The sequence below is a fragment of the Apium graveolens genome, chromosome 9, assembly GCF_009905375.1.
Source record: "Apium graveolens cultivar Ventura chromosome 9, ASM990537v1, whole genome shotgun sequence".
Taxonomy (NCBI): Eukaryota; Viridiplantae; Streptophyta; class Magnoliopsida; order Apiales; family Apiaceae; genus Apium; species Apium graveolens.
In genome coordinates, this window is record NC_133655.1 from 245,166,966 (window position 1) to 245,179,879 (window position 12,914).

Sequence of the window (12,914 nt, forward strand, 5' to 3'; positions counted from 1 at the left end):
CAGAATCAGAACTTAAGTACTGATGAGTCAAATCAGAACTTAACTTAATTTCTGATTATAATGTGGGTGTTTAATATGAAAAGCTGTTACAAATAATTTAAATTCAAAAGCTGTTCAGTTTTGATTTTTTCATTAATGAATTCAAAATCTGATCAGTTTTTATTTTTTCATTAATGGAGCAGTTTAATTCAGACATTAAGTGTGTGGACAGTTTCATTTTTCCTCTCCTATAAATAGAGGCTAAACTGAATGAATGAGATATAACATACACTACATTCTTATCTCTTCTCTTCAACCTCTCTGCATTTCTCTCCCATAAGTCCTGAAGTGCTGATATTTTCCGGCGACTGAGGTGCTGGTCGAAGTGGAGGTTTTGTTGCTGCTGTTAACATAATCTCCGAGCTGTTTTATCCTGGTGGAGATATTGCGCACATCCCAAACGCAGCAGGTAGGGGGCAATAATCTCTTCAAGAGCAGCCAGGACTTCGTGCAAGGTCTGGTGACTCAGCTGTGATTATTTTCTTGGCATTTTGTATCTGTAAACCTTTATTTCAGTCACTGTTGAAAGCTATGGTTTCGGGTACATCTTTCTTTCTCTCTTCGTTATTTCAGTTACTGATTTTGTTTACCTGCATGTTTTGTATTGTTAACTGTGGTCTTGGCCTAAACTTGTTAAATTCTTTATACACTTGCCTCTATGTTGCTATACTTGTTAGTGAGTTTCTCAACAAATTCAAACTCATGTCTTGTAAATTGTAAAGGGTTTATGCTTATTAAAGATGTAATTTTGGCAGAGAAAGAGCTCAAGAGAAAGAGCTCAACAGATGATTATTAGCAACTTTTTAATGATTTAGCAGTAATCGTTGGTTGTGACTTGTAGTTTCTTTTAATATTTTACTTAACATGTTTCATTTGATTTTTTTTTAAATTTATATTTGTCATATTTTCTTTAATTGTATTTTATACCTTGAATAGACCATTATTAAATTCCTGACCATCTTAATTTATTACTTGTATTCATATATAAGAATATATTTAATTGGTTTTATATATTTAAGCTATTGGTTTTCTAAAAATAATATAATTTCTATATGTATACTTTTTATATGTAATTATGTAGATGCTTGCATGTGTATTTATTAATACTAGTTTAAATCCCGTGCGATGCACGGGTTGCCTTTAATATTTAAATTTTTTATTTATCTCGTCATATTTTAATTTTAAAATTATTTACATAAATATATAATAATAAACTTATAAAAAAAATAATGGATAACCTGTGGTCGTAGTTTAGTAGGATAAGTATACTAGTTTAACAATTTATTAGTTTAACGGATATATGTTACTATTTTTTTTATTTTTTTAATAATAGGATAAGTTGTTTATAGATAGTATAGATTGATCTCATGTCCGTGTCTAATACATGTTAATTTAATTGGTCAAATTATTTAGTTTACTTAATTTTTGTATATAATATATGGCATTGCTTATTGTGCAAATATGAAGGTATGGTAGATATCTTAACAGGACAGAGCGCAGATTAATTTCATAGCATCAGACTTGCATAAAAAGAAACAGGGATTCAAGACAGCAAGTTAACATCTAAAAAGTAGGAGGGTCCGGGTAGTGTGACGCTTTAAATATTCCAATGAACAGATGTTGTGAAAACTGAAGCTATTGGTTCAGGATGGAACTATGCTGTATAAAAACCCTAATCAGAACTCATAGAAGAAGCCAGATGTAACTTTTACTGTCATTGACCTTGTAACTGCAGCCGATGGAATTTATGGTCCGTATCTCAAATTCAACTCATGAAAAGGCTTTTCTTGGCTCTTCTTTTCGGTTTTCGCTTACGCTTCACTGCACTGTGCCTAAACATGCCAATGATGATGATCCAAATATATGCTAGTAGTTGATTAGACATTATTGGAGATCTTATCTTTTACTTCACATTAGATATCATCACTGAAAAGTTAAGAAAAAAGGATTAGAGTAACCAAAAGCTCCTTAATCAAGACCAATGTAATTTATATATTTAGGCAGATTGCGGCATGTTGAGTACTTGGACTTTCCTTTGCATGTAATTATCACTCAATGTCATGAAACCATAGGAAAACATTTAAAGGTACAGGATATTTTTGCTTGTAAATTTCCTTCAAGTTCTCTGTAATCCCCGTTCTCCGATGTCTTCAAACCTTGTTATTGTTATGTCATGGAATGGGAGATGAAAGTAGTATTTGTTGACAGTATAGTAATTTCTGGTATTCAATGCTTTTGCAAAGCTTCATATGTTAGCTTTAGTTGACATAGTATAAAGTTGTTCGTTTCTACTATACTTTTGTTAACGTATTATGTTCTTATTTAACAGGACACTCTTTTATGCAAGTCGATTCTTAACGAGTATTCAATGAAGATGAAGGCACAAAAACCCATTTATTATTCAGAAACAGCATATGGTCTGCCTCCAGAATTTGTTACATCTGTGACATTTAATGGCAGACATTACATTGGAGCCAAAGGCAGGAGCAGAAAAGAGTCTCAGCAATTGGCTGCACGTGCTGTTATCTTGTCTATTCTAGGTACTTTTCTTTATTTTCAAGTATTTCATTCTTTAACTTAAAAAGAAACAGCTGACTAGAGAGTCTTGTGCTATTCACCCTACTCTTATGATTTAGTGTGGCTGTTAATTTCGTTACTTAAAATCAGTGTATTAAATGACAGGAATCAGTATTAGTCGGGTTCCCAGGTGTGCAATTCACGGAATTGCCAGCACTCAAGAGGTTTTCTTCACCGTGATATAAAGCCTGATAACTTTTTCATGGGATTAGGGCGAAAAGTACGTGACTGATTATGATCTTGCTAAAAAGTTTAGGGATCTTCAAACACACAAGCACATAGGTTTTTCATAAATCAAGGGTTAGGCTTTCACGGACGACACAAATAAATAATTAACGCTGTCGAGGTGATGTTTAAAAATACCCATTTTTTGGGTGCAGTGGTTGAAAATACCCATTTTTAAAATATATGGCTGAAAATACCGTTTTTGTTACGTATTTTGTAATTGGGTAAGTGTAATACGCATTTGAAAATTGGGTATCTAAAAAAATTACTAGAGATACGCATTTGTAGTTTGGGTATTATCATTGAGATACGCATTTGGCAAATGCGTATCTTAAAAAAAAATGGAAACCCATTTGACAAATGCGTATCAGGTACAAAACAGGATATCCAAATGACAAATGCGTATCCAAATTGGTATTTTTAGCCATCCACTTCCAGAATGGTATTTTCAGCAATTTGCACCAAAAAATTGTTATTTTTAACATTTTTTCCTCTGTTGATTGGTTAATTTTAATGATGGAGACATATACTCCCCACGATTTGACTGTATAAACGTAGACTCTTTTGTCATCTTCGAAGTCCCATCTCGGTTCCGATGTTGATTCCAAATATCATAAAGGATCGAGTGAATCCTTAATAATTGTGCCTTGTGTTAATTGTAGTCAAGAGAAAATGTTACGATTAAATATTGAATGTGGCAATGAGTGTAAGTTTTTGGCCAGTACATTAAGAATTAAGGAGTAAGATGTTTCTTACGGCATAGGTAAGTCCCATGTGATAAAAATCATGAGTTAAATTATTGTCCCGCTTACTTTTACGTACTTTTATGCATTATTGTATATCATTTTGTACGTAGATCACATATATATATGCACAAACAAGTCGGAGGTCTTTTGAGAAAACAGTCGCTTTATTTTTTGGAATGATAGTATAATCTACCAAACAATGCCCTAGACAGTATATAGTGGGTAGAGTTGATTGATTGGATAGAATATATAAGAATTACTATGATCCATTGAGTAGTGCAAGGATGGGTGAATTCTATAGTTGGTCCTATCATACTCAAACGTATCTTAATTTAACATATTATTTATAATTTTTCACTTTATTTTGGTTGGAATTAAAATAAATCCGGTTAACCGCACTCCGTTTAAGAAAGTAACGGATCTTTTTAAAATGTTTTGTCGAAACGTTGAATAGATGATGGGGAACTTATCTTCATCCACTTCTGCCTCATACTTTTTTTACTGCCTTTTAGTCTTGTCAATTTCTTCAAGTCTTAATTTACCAGTAGTAATTTCCAATTTTCTTAAAGACTCATCTTATAATCAAAGCATAAGAGGTTGTTGGTTATAGTAAGTTGAGGACAATATTATAAATTAACAATCATTGATTAATTAAGAATTGTTGACTTAATCGAGTTATGTCGATATACTGTCGTAATTCGTAAATACTTATTAACAATGAGTTGTTTCAGTACACAAATAATCAACGAACGCTGATTGTATCTGTTGACAATCAACGAATATTGACTTGAACCCTGTATATATGGGGTATGTAGGCATTTTGAGGGGTTACAAATTATTTTGCACCTAACAAACTCTCAAGAGCAGTCATATAAATCTAAAATCCTATTTTCACCATTGAAGCTCAAGCTCTACAAGCGCACCATTGACAAATCCTTGACGCCTAGTCTCCGACGAAAAAAGGCATCAACAATTGGCGCGCCAAATAGGGGTGTGTAGAGTAATTAACAAAAAACTCCATTAAAGTTATTAGCCGTGTCTCAATATTCAAGACTAATGATATATTGTCGTAGAGTTAGAACCTTCGTTATCCCTTATGCAACACCCAGAAGCATATTCGCCCGTGTCATCGACGTTCCCCGGTCATCCTTCATGATGGGTGCTACCAAAAGCATCTTCGCCCGTGTCGTAACCGAATATGAAGGAAACGAGATTCGTCTCCAAAGAGAACAATCCTCACGAGAAGAGTAAAGTAAGGGTTATCACCATGCCGGAGAGGGTCACGGTCGTGATGTTCAGTGGGGGCGTGAATCCGTTACTATGTTGTTGAGAGGCGAAGCTTTGAGGTGGCCCATAATCATGGAAGTAGGAGAAATATGATCGAATGTAGGAACTTGGATGATGATTCTAACCAAACTTATCATAGGGGATGATAGACGAATCGGATCATTGTCAGTTAGAGTTCTTCCAAGCACTGAAGAGGAAAAGATGCAACGCTTCAGAGCGTTAGAGCTCTAGAAGCAAGAAATATAGAAAGTACAATGACACTTAAAATTGGACATGACATGATAAGGTATTCGCCTCGAAATAACAACAAAGATGGAAATTAAAATGATGAGGTCGCGATCATCACAACGGTGATTATGGTTTTCGTGTGGACCATCGCGAACAAAGAGGTAGAACGCTTTTGTACTATCGCACCCATGATGGAGGATGAAACAACAACGGAGGAGGAAACAATATTAGCGGCGGTGGAGGTGACGGAAGAAATCATGATGATAATGGTGACTATCAAGACGGTTGAGATCAAGGTTATCATAACGATGGTCTGGGTCATTGAGATGGCCACCACGGTCGAAGATATGATGACGATCAGGATTACTATTATCAAGATGAGAATAAATTAAAGACTAGAGAAAATGAAGGAGGCTTTCATGAGAGGTGGCAGTGACACTTATTTAACGGAATCCCCAATTGGAAGAGAATTGAGAGATTATGTGTCATCGACGATCCATGACATCCCGAAAATATCAAACTACCATGGGAAAGGAGATCCTCTCGAACATGTAATACAATATGAAAGACAAATGAAGTGTGCAGGTCATGATCAGAATGTTATGTGTAAACTCTTTAAGGTGTATCTTAAAGGTACCGCACAAGGATGGTATAGAATTTTGAAGCCTAAATCTAATAGGACCTATGAGCAACCAATAGGAGAATTCCTCCAATACTTTGCTTATAATCGAAGAACATGCAGCACATGAAAGGAATTTACGGATGAGCGGAAGCGTGAGATAATAATTATTCCGTAAAAATCATATACCGCACATATAGAAAAACATATAAAAGGGAAAAACTGAGGAATCGAAATCATACCTCGTGAATCGAAGCTTTATAAAATTGGAGTGCTAGCAGTTGCTCCTCAGTGTGTGAAGCACTCTACCGATATCCACCAAGAACGATCCGCTTCGATGAACCTTTTTATAAAACTAAGCTTTTATAAAAATGGAGTTTTGGGAGAGAGAGAGAGGAAGAAGATGGAGGCTAGGGTTTTCACAAAACCAAAGTTGTGTGTCTTTTTAAATGAGCCATCCATCTCATTCTATTTATAGGACTCTCCTAGGGTTTTATAATATATCTTTATATATATTAACCCCCACATTTTATCTTCATAAAATGCTTTAATAATAATTAAAACTATTTTAATCATTATTTCTTTTTCTAAACTATTTAGAAAATAATTCTCTCTCTCATTATTTCATCAAAGGAAATATTCTTTTATGGTGTGACCCTGTAGGTTCAATATTATGCCGGTAGTAGAAATAAATAATAATAAACTTTTTATTAATTATTTATATGAATATTAAAATTCACTAAATATAATTAACTGATTAATTATATTTATTCTACATCGTGAGTGATGCTTCTCAACATATCGCGACTATCCGGATAATATGAATTCACTGCTTAGAATACCAAGAACCTGTCAGTGAATAGTTACCGTACGATTAACTCCTTCTACCCTCCAATGTCCTGATTAAATACAAGGCATGGATCTTGTGTCAAGCCTATCTAATTTAATCATTTGCTTTCCCATTCACTATGCTCAGTTCTATGTAAATTAGAAACTCCTTTCTAATTTCATTCACTCTGACCAGAGATTCCTGAACTAGCATAAGTGGATCAGCTATGAACATTCTCTTCCTTCACTGGAAGGGGTAGATCCTTTATTGATCATACACTATCTTCGTGTACAAATTCCTATACCCAGCAGAGCCCTAGTAATTGACCCTGGAGACTAAAAACTAAACCAAAGCATAGTTCAGTGTACACAAGATGACTATGATGACCTCAAGTCTAAGGATACTTGTAAAACTATCACTATGTGAACAATTGCTGACACGTGAGTGAACTCCATCAGTTGTTCAGCTGTGCGAGTCATGTTCAGTGAACTTATTCTATAATAAGCACCTACATACTAGCTATAGTGTCACCACACAAATATCTATGAGAACAGACATCCTTCAGAATGAAGCAAGCATAGTATGTACCGATCTTTGCGGATTATTAATTATCAGTTAGTAATCCTATGACCAGGAACTATTTAAGTTTAGAGTTATCATCTTTTAGGTCTCACTATTATGATCTCATCATAATCCATAAAAAGCTTTACTCTAAACTATGGTATATCTTATTTAAACACTTAAATAGATAGAGCCCGTAATAAAACAAAACAAGTCTTTTATTAATATCAATGAAATCAAAACAGATTACATAAAAAGTTATTCCTAAATCCTCATTCATGATTGGACTTAGGACATATCTCTTTCAATCTCCCACTTGTACTAAAGCCAATCACTCTGGTATCTAATACCCATATTGTCTTTATGACGATCAAAGTGACTTTCAGAAAGTGGCTTTGTGAGTAGGTCTGCTATGTTGTTATGTGTGTCAACTCTTTTTCAATACAATACAAGAAATGTTACCGCGCTGCCACTAACCCTTTTGTAGACACATGGTTCATCTACGTTTTTGATAAAACCAAACTCTTTGATTGTCTCATCAAAACGGATGTTCCATCTACGAGAAGCTTGCTTTAAACCACATATGGTTCGCAGCAGCTTACACACTAGGTTTTCATTTCCCTTGGAAAGAAAACCATCTGGCCATTTGCCAGATCTCATAGTCGTAGTAAGCACCAATCGCAAGCAAAATCTGAACTGATTTTAACAGGGCTACAGGTAAAAAGTTTCATCAAAGTCAATCCATTGCCTTTGTTTGAATCCTTTTGCCACAAGCCTGGCTTTAAAGGTCTCCACCTGGCCATCTGCTCTAATCTTTCTTTTATATACCGTATACATAGATTCCATTTCGGATTTCATGGCACTTTGCCATTTCTCTGAGTCAACACTACTCATAGCCTCATTATAGGTCATAGGGTCGTCATCATCAATGATTGACAACTCATTATCATTCTCAATGACAAGGCCATAATACCTCTCAGGTTGGCGAGACACTCTCCCTGACCTACGAATGGGCTGTTCCACAGAAGGTTGTTCAGTCTGAACAGGTGTTTCCACTTGATTCGTAGTAGTTTGTGCTTCTTGAACTTCATCAAGTTCAATTTTGCTCCCACTGTTTCCTTCAAGGATAAACTCCTTTTCCAAGAAGGTAGCATGTCTGGAGACAAACACCCGATGATCGGTGTAAAAGTAATACCCAAAAATCTCTTTAGAATATCCCACAAAACTACATTTTACGGATCGAGATTCCAGCTTATCTGGGTCAACTTTCTTGACATAAGCTGGACATCCCCAAATATTAACGTGTTTAAGACTCGGTTTCCTTTCTTTCCATATCTCATATAGAGTTTGAGGAACAGATTTGGAAGGCACCTTATTCAGTAAATATGCTGAGGTTTCCAATGCGTAACCCCATAGGAATACTGGAAGATTCGCATAGCTCATCATGGACCGCACCATGTCTAACAAAGTTCGATTTCTCCTTTCAGATACCAATCTGGAGGAGTCCACTGGGAGACTATACCCTTTTCTTTGAGATAATCCAGAAATTCTCCATTCAAGTATTCAACACCTCGATCTGATCGAAGAGTTATAATACCATTTTTGGTTTGTTTCTCCACTTCATACTTATACTCTTTGAACTTTTCAAAGGCATCAAACACATATCTGAATCTAGATATATCATCTATGAAAGTAATGAAGTATGAAAATCCACCCATGGCTTGCGTAGACATTGGTCCACATACATCTGTGTGTACCAATCCTAGCAAATCTGCAGCCCTCTCTCCATGTCCACTAAATGGAGACTGCAGTGCCACAATGAAGTGAGATCTTCATCATCCCTTTTCTTTTATTAGTTTGTTCAATCTGAAGTAAATTATGTCACATTTATACAGACCATTATTTAAAATACCACGTCAATAAAGAATATTATCTCTAAGGATAGAACATTCATTATTCTTAATAATAAAATGAAAAACCATCCAAATCCAACATAGGAATAGAAACAATATTCCTTACAATCGAGGAAACAAAATAACAATTATTTCAAACAATAGTCTTGCCCGTAGGCATATGTAAATGAAATGATCCTACATCTTCTGCAGCAACTCTTGCTCCATTTCCCATCAGTAGAATCACCTCCTCTTCCTCAAGAGTCCTACTTCTCCTTAGTCCCTGCAACGAATTGCAGATGTAAGAACCACAGGCGGTATCTAATACCCAAGTAGAAATTTGATTTAATGACATATTCACTTCTATCATGAACATACCTGAATCAGAAGCAGTAGTCTCACTACCCTTCTTCTCCTTCAATTCTGCTAGGTAAACCTTGCAGTTCCTCTTCCAATGCCCCACCTTGTTACAGTGAAAGCAAACAACTTTGCTCTTGGGGTCTTCAGCTTTTGGTGGAACCGGCTTTTCTTCACCTACTTTCTTCTTCTTGGAAGGGTTCCTTTTCCTTTTCTTAGGATTGGAACCTTCACCAATTAGAAGAACAAAACTCTTCTTAGGGAGAAAATTCGATTCCGCAGTCTTCAACATGTTGTGGAGTTCAGCCAGGCTGACATCCAACTTATTCATGTGAAAGTTCACAACAAACTGCGAGAACGAACTCGGAAGCGATTGCAAGACCAAGTCTTGGCTCAGCTCCTCATCCATGGCAAAACCAAGTTGTCCAAGACGTTCAATCAAATTGATCATCTTAAGTACATGGTCATTCACGGATGATCCCTCAAACATCCTACAACCGAACAGCTCATTCGATATCTCATATCGAGTTGTCCTCCCTGCCACATCATACGACTCTTGTAGATGCATAAGGATAGTGTGAGCATCCATATGCTCATGCTGCTTCTGTAGCTCAATGTTCATGGAAGCTAACATGATGCATTGAGCAACATTTGCATCATTTATCCACTTACGATACACAACATGTTCATCATTATGTGCATCGTTAGCAGGTTCAGTAGGCTTAGGTGAGTCAAGCACATATTCCAGCTTCTCCACCCTGAGAACAATTCTCAAGTTTCGAAGCCAGTCAGCAAAATTAGGACCAGTCAACTTGTGAGCATCTAGTATACTCCGGAGTGATAGTGCAGAAGACATAACGAATATAGTAAATCTGTGAATGATAAACACATAACAACACTTAGCAAATATTCAATTTCATTTCAAAAACACTATATGAATCGGGTCTTTATTCATAAGTGGCTCCCACTAGTTCATCTAATTTATTCAACCCCCTACGTGAAAAATTAAGCATTCATAATGCTAGTGGGAATAGGGATCCTACATTCCATCACACAACCTCGGTTGTGGCACGAACCGCCATGTAATGTTCAATAGGCAGACAACTCTTGTCATTTACATCTTATGTTATTCCCTAATCAAACTTTAGCCTCTTGAATACTTGAGTCACAGCTGTGGCACGACAAACTCAATATTCTAAGTCAAGTCTAACCCAACATTCCGTATAATTGAATCAGTCTCCAATGGCCCACGGCTGTAGCACGTACCGACCTTTAGATTCTAATTCAATGTACACAAATCTATGTAATAGACAAGTATTTCTTATTTCAAAATCAAAGCCCTCGGCTGTAGCACGAAACGACAATGATTTAAAATATAAGAACCACTTTCTATCATGTTGGAAGGCTATGACCGACACAAGCCCGTTGTGTCATTAGCCAATTACTACTTGATATTATTTAATTTTAGAGGGATTATATTACGTTACAATCATAATCATATTATAAAGAGATTCTTCCTTTTAAATTAAATATTTCAAATCAATAATCGATAATCAGATGATTCCCAGATCGGGTGGAGCATTGTCAAGAGACGTCACTTAATAACCCTTTCTTACAGATAGAAATCTGTTGTTGACAGAATCATCCTTTCTCTCAAAATTGAAAATTCATATTTAATTACGTGTTTCATAAACACAAGAATCTCATGATTGTATTCATAATATTATTGTCAAGGCAAGAAACGATTCCTATTCTAGATTTTCTAGAGCACGCCTTATATTGATTTAAGTTCACCTAAATCTATCATCGCATGGTAAATATAGGCATATATCTCATATATAAAAATAAATATACAAGTAAGCATGCAAGTAATATCATGTCACACATTGATATAATGATGTATGGATTTATTATAGCATTTAAAAGCAATTAAAACAATTAAAACACGCTTTAAAACACTTTCGGGAATATAAACAGTTCAAAACTTTTATATAAATAATATTTGACCACTCCATTAGATCCGTCTCGGAAAAACGAATCCAACGATATATTGCACGCCCAAAACGGAGTTACGAAACTCCCAAAAAATCAAATTTAATGAGAACATACGGGCTGTAACGCATGTACGTAATGCGTTACAACACTATTGAGCCATTTACGCGTGTAACGCATTCCGTAAATGCGCAACAGTGTGTAACGCATTCACGGAATGCGCAACACACCCCCGCCCTGCGTGCGCTGCACGCGCCTGCAGCAGCCGATAGCAGGTTTTGCCCCTCTTTTTTTTTATTTCTTCCCTGCTAATGCCTGTTGCCTTTCTGCTAATGTTACAATTTATGAGATGTAACCCCCCATTTCCCTTTACTCCCTCATTAATAACTCTTTATTAATTTATTATTTTAATTTTATAATTAATAAATTAATTAACATTTAATTAATAAATTAATAAAAATCAAAATAATATGATTTCTCAAATCAAGGAGTAGCAGAAAAATACCAGATCAGCCATGGGTCCTTGTGCAAACCAAATAAACTTGCAAAAAACATAATAAATCTATACATGCATTAAAAAATCTGAAATTTTTTATATGAATCTCTATATGTAGAACCTGGCTCTGATGCCAATGAAAGGAATTTACGGATGAGCGGAAGCGTGAGATAACAATTATTCCGTAAAAACCACATACCGCACATATAGAAAAACATATAAAAGGGAAAAACTGAGGAATCGAAACCATACCTCGTGAATCGAAGCTTTATAAAATTGGAGTGCTAGCAGTTGCTCCTCAGTGTGTGAAGCACTCTACCGGTATCCACCAAGAACGATCCGCTTCGATGAACCTTTTTATAAAACTAAGCTTTTATAAAAATGGAGTTTTGGGAGAGAGAGAGAGGAAGAAGATGGAGGCTAGGGTTTTCACAAAACCAAAGTTGTGTGTCTTTTTAAATGAGCCATCCATCTCATTCTATTTATAGGACTCTCCTAGGGTTTTATAATATATCTTTATATATATTAACCCCCACATTTTATCTTCATAAAATGCTTTAATAATAATTAAAACTATTTTAATCATTATTTCTTTTTCTAAACTATTTAGAAAATAATTCTCTCTCTCATTATTTCATCAAAGGAAATATTCTTTTATGGTGTGACCCTGTAGGTTCAATATTATGCCGGTAGTAGAAATAAATAATAATAAACTTTTTATTAATTATTTATATGAATATTAAAATTCACTAAATATAATTAACTGATTAATTATATTTATTCTACATCGTGAGTGATGCTTCTCAACATATCGCGACTATCCGGATAATATGAATTCACTGCTTAGAATACCAAGAACCTGTCAGTGAATAGTTACCGTACAATTAACTCCTTCTACCCTCCAATGTCCTGATTAAATACAAGGCATGGATCTTGTGTCAAGCCTATCTAATTTAATCATTTGCTTTCCCATTCACTATGCTCAGTTCTATGTAAATTAGAAACTCCTTTCTAATTTCATTCACTCTGGCCAGAGATTCCTGAACTAGCATAAGTGGATCAGCTA

General features: G+C 35.3%; 1 protein-coding gene across 1 annotated transcript; it reads left to right on the forward strand.

Annotated features, from left to right (window-relative positions):
* The first annotated feature begins 1,437 nt into the window (after positions 1-1,437).
* Positions 1,438-3,635, forward strand: LOC141687265 (double-stranded RNA-binding protein 4-like). The gene is made up of 3 exons (XM_074492474.1): positions 1,438-1,789; positions 2,369-2,579; positions 2,722-3,635. Exons 1-3 carry the CDS (start codon positions 1,778-1,780, stop codon positions 2,799-2,801), a joined length of 303 nt encoding a protein of 100 aa, XP_074348575.1. The 5' UTR covers positions 1,438-1,777; the 3' UTR covers positions 2,802-3,635.
* Positions 3,636-12,914: the final 9,279 nt, after the last annotated feature.